Raw genomic sequence first — 19,174 nt, 5'->3', positions numbered from 1 at the left:
GCGAAAGAAAATGGATTGGAATGCTGATAAGCCACATTTATGGCGGTTTCCCTAGTTGCTCAAAGTATAAGCAAGGGTACGACAAAAGGTGACAGTCTACACAATGGGGGGGAGGAGGGGACCCTGTCCAGAAAGTGCCAAATGAACCAAACAATAACAATGACTCACATGAAAATACATTCACCTCTCACTGTTGACTCAGGTTTATTTACTGGTCGCTCGGAACATATATAAAAAAGTAAGGATGGAAAATGTTGGCTGCCTTAAGATTCTGGGCACTTATGAGAGAGCTCTTATTCAGGGAGCAGCTATTTACGTGCAATAGGGCAGGTATAATTCTATCCACTGTGCTTTAAATCCACTCGGTAACACCCTAATGTGCAGCAGCAATGTGCCCTTACAAGCGAGCGCATCATCATTCTTTCAAGAGTTCCTACAGACAGGACGAGTGCAGCCCAAAGAGGTCTTGCTATTCCAAGGCTGTACGTTGCCTTTGTAAATACAATTGTTCACTCACGTCCTCGTTGGCTGTCGTTTTGGAAATTACAACCTAGAGGAAGCTGAGGGGACACAACTCCAGCCTGTTCTTTATGCTAAATTTCGGGAGGATGAGCTGCTGGATTCTTGCTCTTCAGCATGTGACCAGAGACACCTACCTTGTTGTCTAAGGGAAGGAAGTTGGCATGCATGGCGATGACTTCCCTCCCCTGCCTTAGCCAATTTGCAGCAGGCCAAAAGCCCCTTTTGAAGCGGAGGTATGGAATGATGGAGGTGGCTGGTAGGTCTGTGTGTGTGGAGAGCACCAGTGGCAAGGTGGAGAGTGGAGAAAGGGAGGACCCCAGCAGAAACACACACCCACGCAAAGGGGTAGTTGAAAATCTGACAAGGATCACAGCATCGTTACCAAAGACCAACCTGCAGACTAGGAGCAGGGAGAAGGGACATTCCCTCAGTCACTGGCCAGAAGAGTCAAGCGCATACATATTCTTTACTACCTGGCCTAACCTGGTCTCTCACACTTCCCTGCCAGGTCAGCAGGCCCTGCCGGGGCAAGAGGTGCTACAGCGGGCAAGAGGGGGCTTGCAGGACAGTGGAGAAGAGAGTAGGACTGAAGAAAACAGAATGACACCTCTGCTTCAACAACCTGCTGCAAATGGGCAGCCTTGGGTGTAGATGGCTCTTCAAAAGGCACCAACCTGCCCTCCCTGCTTCCACTGCAGTACCCAACACAGGCCGGCGCCTCCGCTCCAGAGGTGCTCAGCTCATCTGTGGGGCATGCTAGGGGGGACCCCCAGTCACAACAATATGCAGGCATGCAGTGAGGGTGGGAGGCATGGGGAGTTGGGAGGGCAGGGGAGAGGAAGCAGAACATGACTTAGCAACAAAAGGGGAAAAATGACAGAACAGAAGGGGTTTCAAAGAACATGTACGAGAGGGGGAGAGGACAGCAGCCATTTTGGGGCACGGCTTACGCAGACCCGGGACAGAAGGGTCTGTGTGTCACATGGGGCTGTTGTCCCAGGAGGTGGCTGCATGTCATTACCTGCCCAGATCATTTGTATCTTTCACTCTGTTACAAAGAGCTGGAAACTGCCCTGTGGTTATCTACTGAAACTCCTGCTTCCTGCTTAGCACGGGCTCTTCCAATGGTCCCCTGTCTGTACAGCACACGCTACCATGCCCTGGAGGCCCAGCCCTGGCTTGGTGCAGTGCAGAGCTCTGCCACCCCATGGGAGGAGGAATTCTGCCCTTCAGGAGGTGTAATGTTACCTCCTTTGCTGGTTGGGGGGCAGGGAAGCCCATGGCTCTGCCCTTGCCCCTTGGGGGGCATCTTGCCTAGAGGGAGCAGTCTGCATGTCCCTGAGGACAGGGACTGTAGCTATGAGGTGTGAAGAGTGTGGGGTACTTTCCTTGGGCACCAGAATGACAGCCAGGCACACACACACATATATACATATTCTCATCTGGATTTACTGCTGATGGAAGGGGCTAGTTTGAGGAACCTGGAGACTCTCCCTCTCTCTATCTTAGAGCACTTCAGAGGCAGTGCACGTCTTACCTCACCACCAATGCACCTCACCAACCCCAGAAGGAACCACCCCATTGATGACAAGTACAATCAGCCTCTATGGGCTGGCCTCTCTGTTGAGATGTAATGGTGATTTTGTGATGCTGACACCTGCCCACCGGGGACTAGACTGAACCCCACCCCCACATTTCACATAGGATACACAGCCGCTGATAAAAACCTTGGGACTCTACCATGGAGGTGGATTTCCTGAAAAACTAAGTGAACTACCAGGCTGTGTACGTTAGGGCCTGCTACAGCATTTCATTTAAACGAACACCCGACCTCTGATGGGAAACTTAAAAAAAAATACATAGTTGGTCAGACTTTGCAATTCTGACTCTTAATGAATAATATCTCTCCAGTACGACAAGGACAGAAACTGGCCTCGCACAGACTGCGTATAAATATACTAAACAAGAATAACAGCCCCTTATTTTCTGTCTCTCTCTTTCTTACTCAGGTCAATTCCATTAAAATTATTTCATTGCACGGCTGGGGCCAAATTCTGCTCTTGGTTACAGCAGTGCCAATCTGGAGTAACTCACTCCGCTGAAGTCAGAGGGTTTAATCTGGATTTATAAAGTAACTGAGCACAGAATTTGGCCCTGCTTGTTTCCCCGCTGTAAAAGGCGGCTGGGATCATGGACCTTGCTTCTTTCAAAAATGGGACGGTCAAAGCAAATAGGACCTTGGTCTTTACAAGAAAATAATACATAATGTTATTATTAAAGAGTTTGGATCCAGCCCCTAATTTTGCCTTCAAGACCCTCCCTTCTGCTTACTGGTCTCTTTTGTAAAGCACTTTCAAGCCTGTGGATGAAAAGTGCTATGTAAGAGACAGATATAATTATGAATCAATCTCAGAAGCACAATCTTCCCAGCTCCAGTGACTGCTGCGGGGTGGGGGGGGAGGGGGAGCTCCAAATGACTGATAATTAAAGCTTTAATTAAAAAAATAATATTAAAAAATGACGGCGCTCTCTTTTCAAAAGGGAAGGTCAGTAATAAAAAAATCCAAACCCCTGACACTAGCTAGCCACACTTCTGACTTTCCATCCGGCTTTCTTTGTTAGACTTCAACATCACCATGGCAACCACCAGGGCTACTAGAAGGAGAGGATTAGGACTTCAGATGAGGAATGAGCAGCGGGGGCAGGTGAACTCACAAACAACCCTCCTGTTTGCATGAAAATGTCCTTGGTAATAAATAATGAGCAAAGCCAAATATAGGAGACATGTGATCCGAGCAGCAGGGTTTCTAAAAATATCAAAGGTTTCTATAAGACTCCAGCTCCTCTGTAACAAGTGGCTGGGAAGAAAAAGGAGTGAGAGAGAAGCGAATTATTTCCCCAAAGAAACAGCGTGCCAGACAAACTAGAGCACTTAGCAACAGAGCCTGTGGGAGATGTTACGGCAACAGAGTGCAGACTGCGATGATAGGGAAGTGTGTGGAATGGGGTGACAGGTTGGAAAGGAAAGGTGCTTTGAAAGTTGCTAGTGAAGGCCGGGGCACGTGAGTTTCAAAGTAGAAGGAAGCAGGCTGTGTATGTGAACTGACTGTTTGGATTCCACTCAGTGTGAGGAGCTTTTCTTGCTATGTGCTGTCTGACTTATCCCTGGCTGTCTGCCCAATATCCTCAGCCAGAAGCATCTGGTTCATAGTTTGTATTTTCTTATTTATTCACTTATAGCTGGATCCTAAGCTCCATTGCTTTCAATGGAGGAATGCCAATTTACACAAGCTGAGGATATGCCCCCAATATCTTCTTCATGTAGCTAGCATTTAATGATAGCCTTCCTTGCATAAAACCTCTCTGCTCAGTTTCTCATGGCACTTGCATATTGTGCGTATTCGGCAAACACATAATTTATTTGTTTAGTTACATGTGACTGGTTGTCAGCTTCTGTGAGTGGAAATTCCCGGGGTTCTGTAAGTTGAAGAGATAGCACCTTAATTTTGCTTTCCAAAACATCGTTGCACTCTACATGCTTGTAAGCGTGTGGCCATGGAGTCGGAAAGAATCAAGGATCATCCCAGACACACATCTTGGGGTGTGCTCGTCTAATGAGAGGAGCCAACCAAAAACGGAGCCAGTAGCCAAAGGCGAGTAACCATAGCATACAAGGATCAGAAGTTGTAACTCTGAACAAAATAATACAAAGAGACAGCAACACTCAGGTTTCTGTTTCAACAACGCAAAAGTTCTGATTTAGGATTTGGTTCAATCCAACATATAGCTAAAAAGCAGCTGTGCAATTCAGATCTAGATACTGGTTGAGATTCTAAGCACCTTCAAAGTTCATAGATACTCAGTTACAGGTTGCTGGTATGGGATTATCTCCAATAAAGCGTTTAAACACTATGATTATAAACAGAGATTTACTATGTGAGAATGGCACTCTCTTACTCAACACCAGAGTTGCTTGAGTAATTCGTAGCAAATAATTTTTTCAACTCATTTTGCCACTTTTTCTGTTCATGAGTTTTCAACAGACAGATCACAATTTTCTCAGATTTGTTATTCAGAATTACTAGTTGGATATATTCAGTGACTTATTCTTGGTCTGTGAGAGAGTTTGATATTTTATAGATGAACTTTTTTGATTTGTCACAAGATCTTTTTGTTGAAGGACTGGATGAGTGTCACTTGTAAGGCCAGATTCTGATACCCTTACTTACGGTGAGTAGTCCTTTGCTTGGGGAGTAGTCCCACTGATTTCAGTGGGATCACTTCAGAGGCAAGTTTATTATTTAATGTGAGCAACTGTCATCTGCAACTGGTCCTTAGAATCAGATTTCCTCAATGAAAAGTCAACATGATGAATCTGAAATCTGCATTTCACAGATATTCTGCTTACATTTTCTGTTTTGGCAAAAGTTCCTGTTAGGAAAGTCATCTGCTAGAATATACACCAAAAGCAAATAAAAAAAAAGGTGCAAACACAGTCCAAATGAATTATCCTATAATCCAAATAGTTGTGTGCCCTCCCCCCCCTTTTTATTTTATTTAATTTATTTGCAATACTCACTCAGCTGTACTCAACATACCAACTCTGTGGGCATCTTCAAGTCATAGCTGCTTATTTTACTGACGAAGCGAACTTGAACTGTTGTTGACAATGCAGAACCAACACAGTTACTAAAGAGGGAACCAAGTTCTAGTTTTCTCCACGCATGGTTTTTACTAAGCTAAGTTCTGAACACAGAATCTTTATTATTGGTGGAGGTTTAAGAGGCATAATTTTTATATCCCAGGCAGCCAGGCTGTCAGTTCGAAAAATCATCTTTTGAACTGTAAACTCTGCAAATCCAGTATAGAAGCCGAGGGAGAACAAATGACAAACACCATGATGCCAGTTTTTACAGTCACTCTTCTGACTATAACTGCACATAAAGGCTTTAAATTGTTAATTTATCTACTCTGTGTGTATATGAAAGTAGATACCATTTTTACTATAGCGTGCAATGTGAATTGTACCTTATTTCCCACTTTGTTAGACAGAAATTCACGTCCTTGATGCAGGAGGATATTGAATGAAGAAATAATTTTGGAAGAGTTCAATGTGATGCATTTAATAGAGAACTGCACATCCATTAATAGGTATGCTTTTAAACATTCAATGAAAGCAAAGAATGAAAGGGAAGATGACAGGTGGATGTCACTCGAGACTAGACTATATCATTCAGGACCACAATTCAAATAACTTCTTGCTGACAGCTGGCTGACAAAGCAGTGTGGAAGGCCTTTAAATGAACTTGAATCGTCTGACTGGTCTACCCAGTAAACACCATAAAGGAAATGCATTCACGTGCTTCTTCAGACTTGGTGAAAAAGCATTACCTTTCAAAAGCAATTAACAAAGTTACTCAAGAGATGTGCCTTTCTCTAGGATCACATGCCTGTGCAATTAATACCATGCTCACATACCCAGTTTGAGGGAAACGGACCCAGTCTGTTATGCCTGGCTTCAACCTTTCTCCATTCCAGTCTAAAATTGTCCAGGCCTTAGCCAGCGTGCCCTTCAAAAAGAAGAAACCTCAACTCCTTTTCCACCCCAGTATGCTATAGTATTGTACAATTAAGTATCTACTCCCTGCAGCAGCTGGCACTGGCCAGTGTATCGTTCTATGATAATTATGTGGCCTACATGACCACAGTATCTCTGAGCCTCACAGTCTTAAATATATTTATCTTCACAACACCCCTAGGAGGTAGGAAGTACCACTGTACAGCTGCAGAACTCGGACCCAGACTAAAGGCAAGATCCACGAAGGGGATTTAGGGTTACAGTTGCAACACCTAGCGTTAGGCCCCCCTGCTGCCCAGTAAAATCCACAGCCCCTACTTAGGCACCCAGGTTCCCCATTGCAGTGCAGGGGGAGAATTAGGCACCTAAGACTCCGATTCACAGAAACCAGCATGCTGAGCAGGGAGCTGCCTAAACTAGCCAATACGAAATGCTGAGGGGAGGCTTAGGCACCTAACTCCGGGAGAGGGTTCAAAGGGACTTAGGAACCTGACTCTGGGCCTTTCTCTGCTCAGGATTCTCAGCCGTGAATCCTCCACTGGAGTGAGGCTCCTAAGTCAAGTCAGCCTTTTCTCGCCAAAAAAAAAAACCCTGGAGGAGAAGGTGGCAGTGCCTGGCCCCCCCCTCTGCCCAATAGCCCAGATGTTAGAGTTCTCGCTGAGATGTGGGAGACCTCACCCAGTCTGATTCGGAGCTGGAACCCAGCTCTCCAACCTCGGTACCCTGACCGCTGCGCTATGGAGGGTTCTGGGGTGAATCTCCATCTCTCCTGTTGAAGCTGTTCCGCTTGACATGAAATACTTTAATAGCTGTTGGGCCAGACAAAGAGAGAGAGAGAATGACTATATAGCCTGGCGGCTAGCACACTCTCCTGGAAGACCAAGTTCCTGCCTCAAATCAGGCAACTCAGAGACTTTGCTTGCAGACAGTGAGATGCCTAGCGACTTCAAAGGCCTACAGCTGAGTGGGGATTTTAGGATCTAAATTTCGGATTTGGGTACCTGAAGTGGCAGTTAGGCACCTAAATCCTAGATCCTTTGTGGATCTAACCCCAGGTGGCTTGCATGAGGTGACAAAAGAAATTTGAGTCAGAGCAGGGAATACAGTCTGGTACCCTGACCACGGGATCATCCTTTCTTCAGCCGGGGTCAATGATATTGAACTAGACTGGGTCATGAGTCTCTTGTTGAAAGATTTCACTCACTAACATTATTGGAGCATGGCTTTGAGGCAGGAAATTCTCATTCATTTTTGGAGACTGGTGAATGAGTCGAGAAACACAGGTTCACAATACAAATGACTGATTTGAGAGGATTTCTTATTCCACATTCCTAAGGCTAAACTCTAGAAGAGAATTCAACTCTCTAATTCTGCTGGTACTGAAATAGCTGGGCTATGCTGATTGAAGTGTGTGAATTCTAGCCAGTTTTTATTAATTCTGGTATAAATGTATTTATTTGCATTCTCTGCAAATTGTCTGAAATTAAACATTCTTCATTTGCCTACATACAAAGCAGGAAAGAAAGCTTGTCTGAGCCAGACCTGGGGCTTTCCTTATCAGCGTTCAGTAATGTCCTTCACAGGCAGACTTTCCAAGTCCGTAAATGATTCTCCTATTCAAGTTCTCATTCTCATTTACTCAAACTGTTAATGCAATGATGAAGAGTCAAATGAGACATGTTCATTGGGCGAGGTGTGTGTATGTGTGTGGGGCGGGGACGACAAGTATTCCAGTATTTTGCTGGTACCCACAAACAAACGCTTGGACATTTAGATTTATCAAAAAAAGAAAAGGAGGACTTGTGGCACCTTAGAGACTAACAAATTTATTTGAGCATAAGCTTTCGTAAGCTACTGCTCACTTCTTCGGATGCACGAAAGCTTATGCTCAAATAAATTTGTTAGTCTCTAAGGTGCCACAAGTACTCCTTTTCTTTTTGCAAATACAGACTAACATGGCTGCTACTCTGAAACCTTAGATTTATCAGGCTCTGTTCTTCTAATAGCCAACAAGATTGAGCTAATAAACTTCAATAAACTGGCCTATTAAATTTCTCTCAAATAGGTTTGTTGTCACTTGCAGCATCTAATCTATTCATTGAGAAGCTATTAATACTGACTGCAGTGAAACAGAGTTTCAACAAATGAGGTTCTAAAGCTCTGGGCCATCTTTGTCTGAAATTAAACATTCCATGCTTTAATGCAGAAATAAGAGATATATATGCATGCACGCACATATTTGCATTTGATATATTGAGACCAGAGTCCTGTGCAGGATTGTAACTTGCAGTTCATATTTCAATCATTTGGCCGTTCGAGTTTAACTGGCAAACACTGGAGCTTCCACCATTGCAATCTGGACTTTCCTCTGATATTCAGGAAGTACCCGAATAAACCTACATGTTTATTGTTTATATTTCCTTTTCCTTATACCTGCTGAGATCCCAGTGTCTGGGACTCCCTTTAACTGAAGCTCTTTGACTGGATCGGAAGACACACAGAGAGTCAGATTTTCAAAACTGCTCAGCACCCCCATCTGGAGACAGACTTCCACGGGCCCATCGGCCAGTCAGGCACCAAAGTGAGCGGCCAACTTTGCAAAAGAGCTCAGTATGTTGAATGAGGAGCCCTTTGAAAATGTTCCAAAAATGGGTGCTGAGCCATTGGAAAATGGGCCCTGAAAGCTTTTGAAAACCTGCCCCATGAAGTCTATATGCGGCATGTGACATTATTCACATGGTGCTCTCCAGCTTCTCGCCCAGCATGTGCTGAACTCTGCCAAACCTGGGAAGGGTTCTGGTGGGATGGTCTTCTCTTTGTTTCTTCCACAGTTCTGGCTGGGACCCTGGAGGGTTAAGGGGAAGGGTGTGTGTGTTTCCAAGACACAGCAATACCTCTTTCTACCATCATCATGCCTTCCTGCATGTGTACACCCTTCATATACTGGTACTGTGTGCTTTTATGTCATCTCAGATCCCTTCTAGTTGCATTTATTTCTTAAGGACACAGCTCCCCACTCCCCTCACAGGCTCTGAGTGCAGAACAGTGGGGTCGTTCTGCCATGCAGGGTGCCTTCCACCCTCTGTGTGTCTCCATGCACAATTGTAGGGGCGGGTGTCCCTGCGCCCTGCTTTGGAGGCATGCTCGGAGCAGGTCAGATCCCACTGCACGGGGTTGGGTTTTTTCCAGAGATACCAAGGCCAGAAGAGACCTTTGTGAGCATCTTGTCTGACTCCCTGTACAACAGAGGCCAGAGAACTGCCCCCAAAATAATTCCTACAGCAGATCTCTTAGAAAAACATCCAATCTTGATTTAAAAATTGCCAGTGACGGAGAATACACCACGATCCTGGGTAAATTGTTCCAGTGGTTAATTACTCTCGCCGTTAAAAAGTTATGCCTTGTTTCCAATCTGTTCTTGTTCTCGACTACTCCCCTGGGTCTGCAGTAGTCTCCATGGAGAAGCTCTCCTACTCTTCTAGGCTATGGAAAAAGATTCCATCCCCCTGACATCTGCAGATCTCCCTGGTGCACAGCCAGATTACTCAGTTTGTTCATTCCTCCTCCAAAGTCACTACCTTCAGACTGCTCTGCAGTAATACAGCACTGGGTCTAATACTCCCCAAAGCTTGCTCTGCTTTCAGAAACTGCCTTGCCCTCCATTTTCTTCTTTAAATTTGATCCACCTAATGACCGACTTCCAATTATACGTCTGTCAATCCTAAAATCACAGCAGCCTCGAGGATCTCCCAAAGGTAGGACGCCACATCATTGAAATGTCTGCAACAAATCTTGGCTAACATAGCTTCAGGCAGCAGAGAGGTCAAATAAACTAGAAGACAATCGGCACTGGGATTCATTTTGCACATCACTAGAAAAATGAGTAACTGTAAATTCCCCAAGTCTTTACCCTCGATGCTAGAAATCATAATTTTTCTGGCATGAAAGTATGTCTGGTAAAAAGTGCAGAGGCAATTGTTAGTGCAAAGGGGAATCTACATTTTACAAAGTGAAAATAAACTGGTAACAACCTATTTTGTCCCATCTACCAGAATTCTTTCCTACCATGTATTACAGGAATACACGGTTAAAATGTAAGCCCTTCATTGTCAAGTCAGCAGCTGAAATTCAGCCCATGTGCACAGACAATCCAGGAAGTTTTTGGAAAGGGTAGGGGACAATTTCCTGGTGCAAGTGCTGGAGGAACCAACTAGGGGCAGAGCTCTTCTTGACCGGCTGCTCACAAACCGGGAAGAATTAGTAGGGGAAGCTAAAGTGGATGGGAACCTGGGAGGCAGTGACCATGAGATGGTCGAGTTCAGGATCCTGATACAGGGAAGAAAGGAGAGCAGCAGAATACGGACCCTGGACTTCAGAAAAGCAGACTTTGACTCCTTCAGGAAACTGATGGGCAGGATTCCCTGGGAGAATAACATGAGTGGGAAAGGAGTCCAGGAGAGCTGCCTGTATTTTAAAGAATCCTTATTGAGGTTACAGGGACAAACCGTCCCAATGTGTAGAAAGGATAGTAAATTCGGCAGGCGACCAGCTTGGCTAAACAGTGAAATCCTTGCTGACCTTAAACACGAAAAAGAAGCTTAAAAGAAAGGGAAGACTGGACAAATGACTAGGAAGGAGTATAAAAATATTGCTCAGGCATGCAGGAGTGAAATCAGGAAGGCCAAATCACACTTGGAGTTGCAGCTAGCAAGAGATGTTAAGAGTAACAAGAAGGGTTTCTTCAGGTATGTTAGCAACAAGAAGAAAGTTAAGGAAAATGTGGGCCCCTTACTGAATGAGGGAGGCAACCTAGTGAGAGAGGATGTGGAAAAAGCTAATGTACTCAATGCTTTTTTTGCCCCTGTCTTCACGAACAAGGTCAGCTCCCAGACTACGGCACTGGGCAGCACAGCATGGGGAGGAGATGACCAGTCCTCTGTGGAGAAAGAAGTGGTTCAGGACTATTTAGAAAAGCTGGACGAGCACAAGTCCATGGGGCCGGATGCGCTGAATCCAAGAGTGCTAAAGGAGTTGGCGGATGTGATTGCAGAGCCATTGGCCAGTATCTTTGAAAACTCATGGCAATCGGGGGAGGTCCCGGATGACTGGAAAAAGGCTAATGTAGACCCCATCTTTAAAAAAAGGGAAGAAGGAGGATCCGGGGAACTATAGGACAGTCAGCCTCACCTCAGTCCCTGGAAAAATCATGGAGCAGGTCCTCAAGGAATCAATTCTGAAGCACTTAGAGAGGAAAATGATCAGGAACAGTCAGCGTGGATTCACCAAGGGCAAGTAATGCCTGTCTAACCTAATTGCCTTCTATGACGAGATAACTGGCTATGTGGATGAGGGGAAAGCAGTGGATGTGTTATTCCTTGACTTTAGCAAAGCTTTTGATACTGTCTCCCACAGTATTCTTGCCAGCAAGTTAAAGAAGTATGGGCTGGATGAACAGACTATAAGGTGGATAGAAAGCTGGCTAGATCGTTGGGCTCATCAGGTAGTGATCAATGGCTCCATGTCTAGTTGGCAGCCGGTATCAAGCGGAGTGCCCCAAGGGTTGGTCCTGGGGCCGGTTTTGTTCAATATCTTCATTAATGATCTGCAATATGGTGTGGATTGCACCCTCAGCAAGTTTGCAGATGACACTAAACTGGAAGGAGTGGTAGATACACTGGAGGGTAGGGATAGGATACAGAGGGCCCTAGACAAATTAGAGGATTGGGCCAAAAGAAATCTGATGAGGTTCAACAAGGACAAGTGCAGAGCCCTGCACTTAGGATGGAAGAATCCCATGGACCGCTACAGACTAGGGACCGAATGGCTAGGCAGCAGTTCTGCAGAAAAGGACCTAAGGATTACAGTGGATGAGAAGCTGGATATGAGTTAACAGTGTGCCCTTGTTGCCAAGAAGGCCAATGGCATTTTGGGATGTATAAGTAGGGGCACTGCCAGCAGATCGAGGGACGTGATCGTTCCCCTCTATTCGACAACGGTGAGGCCTCATCTGGAGTACTGTGTCCAGTTTTGGGCCCCACACTACAAGGAGGTGGAAAAATTGGAAAGCATTCAGCGGAGGGCAACAAAAATGATTAGGGGACTGGAACACATGACTTATGAGGAGAGGCTGAGGGAACTGGGATTGTTTAGTCTGCGTAAGAGAAGAATGAGGGGGGATTTGATAGCTGCTTTCAACCACCTGAAAGGGGGTTCCAGGGAGGATGGCTCTAGACTGTTCTCAGTGGTAGCAGATGACAGAACGAGGAGTAGTGGTCTCAAGTTGCAGTGGAAGAGGTTTAGGTTGGATATTAGGAAAAACTTTTTCACTAGGAGGGTGGTGAAGCACTGGAATGTGTTACCTAGGGAGATGGTGGAATCTCCTTCCTTTGAGGTTTTTGAGGTCAGGCTTGACAAAGCCGTCGCTGGGATGATTTAGTTGGGGATTGGTCCTGCTTTGAGCAGGGGGTTGGACTAGATGACCTCCTGAGGTCCCTTCCAACCCTGATATTCTATGATTCTATGACAGCACCACCTGATGGCTGTTCCATAATTTATATGGGTTGCAGCGATATGGGCTTCATATCACAGAGCTTGGAAATGATAACCCCTTCTTAGGGAGTCCGATGTGACTACATCTGGAATAGTGCATCGAGTATTCCATGCCATTTGTGGTGAGGAGCTACTAGACAGATGTAGAGGAAATGGAGGGAGTCTGGAGAAGCGCTGCTAAAAGATCAGGGAGCTGGATGCATTTATGCAGCAGGAAAGAGATATATATATATATATATATACACACACATTGGCTAAGTGGAAAGGGAGAAAGGAAGTGAATTAGTGGGATGTTACTGGGAGTTTTGGCAATGAACTGAGAAATTAAAAAGCCAGTCTGCTTTATCAGGAAATATTGACTGGCAGTGTGATGAACAGGTCTGAGAAGTAATCCCCCAAGGGAAGGGCTAGAAGCCCCATTGCTTGTGATGTATAATCCTGTGCTGCACAAGATGCTACAAAATATACCATAGCATTCAATTCTGAGCTGGCAGAGAGAAGGCATGGGGTGACCCACTAAGTCATTGCCAACTCTTACATCTATGGTTCCATCAGGGGACAGGTGCCCACTTCAGAATTCCCCTCCCCCGAGAAGGACTGGAGGCCAAACAAACCTCTGACAGTCTAGAGACTGTCCCTTCAGGGCAGGCATGCTAGCAAGGCAGCAAGGGGGAAGCTTGTACTGCTGTGGAAACCCATCTCTTCCTCGGTCTGAGGACTAATAGAAGGCTTCAGTCTAAGATGATGTGCCCCTTTCACAAGCATTAAACTTCCATTACACTGGCTTTAGTAACAGAGCTCAAGTCTCTTTAAAATGTAAGCTCTTCGAGGCAGGGTCTGTGTCTTCCTCTGTGTTTGTACAGCACTGAAGCATACTTTGGGCATGAAGAGCACTGAGGGATAGAGTACAGCAGCTTGGAATAGGCACAACAGCTTTCTTGCAGGGCTGTCAATCTCTTTTTGTGCAGGGGGGTTACATTAACCCTTAATAATGTCTCCTGGAACGAGGCTACACATTTCCAGTGACTTATCACTGCCCTTGATCCAGAACAGGCCCACTACTCCTAAGAATGGGAGGTTTGCACACAGACTGAGGGCAGCATTGAGGCCATTGTATAATAACAAAGCAGTATGTTTGCAGTAGGTTCACAAATTCTGCATGCCCAATTTGAGATACCTGGGCCCACATTCTCAATGGTACAGTGCATTTAGGCACCTCCCACTGAAATCAATATTCAATGGGAGTTAAGGACCTAAATATCTTTGAGGATCAGGGGCTTTGTGCTTGATTTTCAGAGGTCCTGAGCATCTGTAGCTCCCCTACCAGAAGGACTCAGCACCTCTGAAAACTGGATACAAGGGATCTCAAGTGGGGTGCACAAATTCACTGAAAACTCCTGAAATATTTGGCTGGAAGCTCCCTAGTCCTTCAGTGGGATTACTCACATGCACAGAGGTAAGTGTCTGTAAAACCAAGACCTTTCTTTGTAATGTTATTCCTATATTCATCATCATTAAATAAAAAAAAAATTGCAAGGCTTTTTTACTGCAACCAGTGTTCCTGCCACTTCTCTTTGGCTATTTGTGTGTGCAGTTATGAACATGAATTTGACATGTAACTGTGTGTTCTTAGCATGTGTATTCTGGAAGTCTAATTTAGGAAAGCTAGCCTTTCAAATGCCATCATTAGGTTCCAGAGTCAAAGGGGCATCATCAGCTTGAAATATGGTCAGTTTAAAAATTTGAGTTAGAAGTGAATTCAGGATTACAACTGCCACTCAGTCTGTCTGCCTTTTTTTTTTTTCGGTCTCACAATCATATTTTCCGATTAAAAATTTGTTCTCAGCTGTTGCTTGCTGTGTGGAAGGGTCACAATGGAGGAATCTGATGACCTAACTGGCTGTTCCAGGAGAAACAGTGATGATATTGTTTGCTGAAAATTGTACATGGGAAACAAATTGAAAAAAACCTGTGAAAATATTTTTTCTCTGATATTTTTTCAGCCACAAGAATACCCTTTGGTATCACTTGTAAAGCAGGTAAAAACACATTCAGACAGACTTGTGATATTTAAGTTGATGGTGTCCTTTCAACGCCCTATTGAGAGGAGTGAATCAGTTCACACCTCTCTCAGAACTGCACTGTTATTTTTAAAAAAATACAAGGTGAATTCAGAAGAATCTCAGGTTGGCATGGTGGCCAGACAAATATATCCAGTGGGATACAATTTAGGAACTTGATACATCCCCATAGTAGCACTTAAAAGGGCCAGAGCTGCAAATGAACTCAGCTCCATTTAGGCAGCACCCATCAATTTCCATTAAGAATGAAGAACTCCTGGAAAATCTGTTCCCATATGTCTGTGAGAGGTGGTGTTATTTGATTTGGAATCCCCTGGGATCCCAAGAATACTGGATCTTAGACTTGGCTAGTGTCAAAATGATTTTCTTTTTTAACTCTCTATTTTCTGCCCTCCACTGCGTTTTTTTTTTAAAACTCTCTTGATTTCTTCTTGATCTGATAATTTATTATTGGTATTTTAGTAATGCCCAGGAGCCGAAGACGCGGACCACAAACCCATTGTGCTGTACCAACTCTCCAGAACTGCCAGCCCCACTCCTGCAGCTTCCTCCACAAAATGCCACTAAAAATTCCTGTGCATGCTCGTTCACCATGTGAAATGTCACGTCTGACTCTCCTGTAGCACTTCAAGAATGCTCACGATAGACATACCAGGAGACTGGCTCTCACGAGCTATTTCTAGTTTGTCGGGCTGGAAATACTAGGAAAATGGCAGCCCTGTTCCTCTATTCCTGTTGATTCTTACTTAGTCCATCTCTCCAGCATTTTTCAGAATGTACAGAACCAGTATTCATTTCTGTGCCCATTTACTGTTTTATACAACGAAGTACAAACTCTGGCTAATTATATTTGGACCTGAATGCCAAAAACTGATTACAACATGACATTAAACATCTTAATTTCTGGAAACTTGAGGAGGACATGTGCAATGTTGACTGTCTAACATCACAACAGACCCAGTCCACTTGCAGGAGTGCATATGACTTGCTGGATGCTTCAGATTACCAAATTTAGTTTAAGGCACTCACATCCTCTGCACTCTGTTTAGTGGCTTTGTAAGCCAAACCATAAGGTCTCACGGGTTGTTTGAAATAATTTTCTTAATAAGATCATCAAGATTCACCATGTGTCAGTTTCCCCACACACATTCCTTTATTAGTCTCAAAGGCCACTAGCTGTTGGTTACATCCGAAACACAAATATAAATGTATACACCTATACGCTATACCCTAGCAACAATACAGTTAGAAGCATTGGCCAAAATACTTACAACAGGATCAGGTCCAGGAGACACCTTCCCGTCATGGCATGACTCCAGAGGGGTAAGGAAAAGCTCTGTCAAAGAACCCCTAGAATACACTATAACAAACAAGTGATGTCATTGCTGGTTATTAGACCTTAGCTAAAGCCCGATGAAACAGTTAATGGCTGAACTCTCTTCAAAGTTGTCTTCTTATCTTACCTTGCTGTATTTTTTTCCCAAGCCATGGACTAAACACTCCTTTCTAAACAAACTTTTATAACTAATTATTTACTGGTACCCAACTAACCATGTTTTCTTCATTTCTATTATATATCTCAAACCTTAAACAAGGTAACACTGGTTTTCAACGGTCACTACAATTTGAACACAAACAATTCCTCTTTTTCATGATCGTACTCTTTTTGGTCACATGCTTTGGGCCTATTGCTCATGCTAATATCCAAACTCAATTTGAACGCATAGTTCACTCAGGCCTAATATGGGCCTATATTCCTATACATGTCTGGGAGTGGCTTTCTACTGCCCAGTGTCTGACTGGCTTTGGTGCTCTGTGTTTACATGGCTCTCAGGCTGTATCACCTCACAACCCTCGCCGTAAGACAGGGAAGTGCTATCATCCTCATTTTACAGATGGGAAACTGAGGCATAAAAGGTTTTGTGCTTACATCAAGCCATTTTCCTTCTGAAGAAGTTTGAAAGCTCATCTCTCTCCCTGACAGAAGTTGGTCCAGCACATTAATTTCAGTGGAAGTCAGGAGCATAAATACCTTTGTGGATCTGGACCCAATTGACTTGCCCACGGTCACAAATGAAGTCTAGTTGCAGAGGAAGGATATGAACCCAGGTTTCCTAAGTCTTAGTCCAGTGACCCAACCATCAGACCATCCTTCCTGCCTACTGTAGTTTTTCCCCTTTCTTCATTTTTCTGTTTGTTTTTTCTTGGCCGGATTGGTGTGTTTTTTCCATCACTGGTAACAGTTTCATTTAATGTACTGATTTATTAATGTTGGTGTTGCTAACTATTTCTGAAAAGGGTGGAGTTTTTGTTTCATGGAGAGGGTTTTTCTTTCAACTGCTTAAAATAAAATGGAGAAGGGTCATCAGCCCTCATGCTTCAGAGTATTCACTGTTCACCTACTGGCCTCAGACAATAAATCCCCTCCCCTCATGGAGCAGTGCACAAATAGGACCACTCTGAGTCCTTCCTCTGATGTATCAAGCATTGAGCACTGTCTGAAACAGATAACCAGACTAGCTGAACCATGACACGACCAGTTCCTGCACCGTCTTACAGAGTTCTGCAAAAAGAGTCACCTTGCTTGACAAAAAACCATAGCAACAAGGAAGGTGAGGTAATATCTCTTATCCTGGGACCTGCATGGCTACAACAACACAGCAAACAAAACACTATTAAGAAATTCATAATAGTGGAAAATCCTTCAGCACCTGCAATCCATTTTGAGAGAGTTGCAAGCCTTATCTCTTTGCCCAGGCTGTGCAGTAATTGTTGAGAAATTAAACACTGGGCACTTAGCTGACTGGACAGGTATTTCTAATGCTGGGGACTGAAGGGAAGTCTAGTGGGTTTGCTTCTCTTAACTGGAAATGTTAATGACCCAGCTTTGACTAGCAGCCACATAACCACAAATAAATACATACCCAACTTCTCAAGAAAGACTCAAAGGAAAAGGCCAAAATGGGGAAGACCAAAGAACAAACACTAAAGAGAAACTGGAAAACTCATTTGATCCCTTGCCCAGGTCAACAAGATCTTCAAAGACCCAACTAATCAAGGGATACTGTGGCCTTTGCACTTGAAAGTCCTTGAAAGGTGTGGGAGGCACAAAAACAAGTGGAGGGCACATCTAAGGTGAAGTGCGAGGTGCAGTCCTCCTTACTGAGCAATATCCAGATCATGTCCCCAGTGCCTCGACTTCGCTAGTGGTGAGCATGCCCGACAAAAAAGGGGCATTTGAAAACTATTCCGTGCAGGACCTATCTTGTACTCTGTTTGCACCGCGCCTGCACAACTGGGGTCTCGATCTTGGTTGAGCAATCCTGGAATAACAATAATCATCACCGAATCATAAAAAAGTAGGGCTGGAAGCAAATCCAGCCTGATGGTCTGCAACTGGACCAAATGAACTTAGACCATCTCTGAAAGGTGTTTGTCCAACCTGTTCTTTAAAATCTCCAAGGCTGGGGATTCCAGTGCTTAGCTACCCTGACAGCTAGAAAGCTTTCCTAATACCTAACCTAAATCTCCCTTGCTGCCGAGTAAGCCCATTGCTTCATGCTCTACCTTCAGTGAACATGCAAAACAACTGATCACTGTCTTCTTTATAACGTCCTTTAACAGACTTGAGGTCTTCAGTCTTCTTTTCTCAAGACCAAACATGGTCTCACAGAATGGGTGGGTCTGATGGGACGTCAGCTGAAGTGCAAGCATTGTCATGCAAATGAGGTACTTAGTCATGGATTTCTTCTCAGGCCTCACAACTGCTGGCAGCTGCACAGTAACTCATTCAGACAGCTCGGGTTCCCTGGCACCCTGTCTTGCTCATCACTTTCCCCCCTGGATTTACACATGCAAGGCCCAGCACCCCTACTGCACAGGAACCCACCAGACACCCACTTCCAGGTCACGGTGGGAGGTGTTGCCCAGCACAAAGCCGTCAGTTGGGAAATCCGCTAATACATCCGCCTCGCCAGATGACACTTGCAATGCACATGCCCTTTAATGTCCAGTCCTTCAGAGCTACATGGTGCCATGCAGCCCTTATGTTAATCCTATTATTATTATTATTAATATTATTATTGCAGACTTAATCCCAGTTAGAACCAACAAAACTCTTAAACACTTTGTGCACAAGTAACCCCGCTGTGCCAGCTGGTGTCAATCAGCAAAGCGCTTTGATTGGAAGATTGATGCTGATCTATACCAGCTGAGAATCTGGCCCAGTGACTGCAATGGGCCTCCTCACTTGCTTAAGTGCTTTGCTATACAGAGGCTTTAATGCTCAGCATTTGCAGTTTGCTTTCCTGTTTACATTACTTTCCCTTTGGCCTGCTCTTTGGGTTTTAATGCATTTGAAAACACTATGCTGTTTATAGCAAGGAAGCGAAGAGCCACAAGTTGGTGCCACCTACTTAGCAAAAACAGTTGACTTGTGGTTTCT

The 19,174-nt window shown here is 44.5% G+C and overlaps 1 protein-coding gene across 31 annotated transcripts in view; it reads right to left on the bottom strand.

Annotated features, from left to right (window-relative positions):
* Positions 1-19,174, bottom strand: part of ADGRL3 (adhesion G protein-coupled receptor L3) — an 810,612-nt gene that overhangs the window by 40,440 nt on the left and 750,998 nt on the right. For 3 of the 31 annotated variants that reach the window (XM_048848462.2, XM_048848464.2, XM_048848461.2), the window contains exon 25: positions 16,002-16,090. The exons of the other annotated variants lie outside the window; for them this stretch is intronic. In XM_048848462.2, coding sequence (XP_048704419.1) covers positions 16,002-16,090 — 89 coding nt within the window. The remainder of the gene's footprint in view (positions 1-16,001; positions 16,091-19,174) is intronic. 31 annotated transcript variants of the gene reach the window in all.

Source organism: Caretta caretta, chromosome 4 (genome assembly GCF_965140235.1).
Source record: "Caretta caretta isolate rCarCar2 chromosome 4, rCarCar1.hap1, whole genome shotgun sequence".
Lineage (NCBI taxonomy): Eukaryota > Metazoa > Chordata > Testudines > Cheloniidae > Caretta > Caretta caretta.
This window is presented reverse-complemented; position numbering and strand designations above follow the sequence as displayed.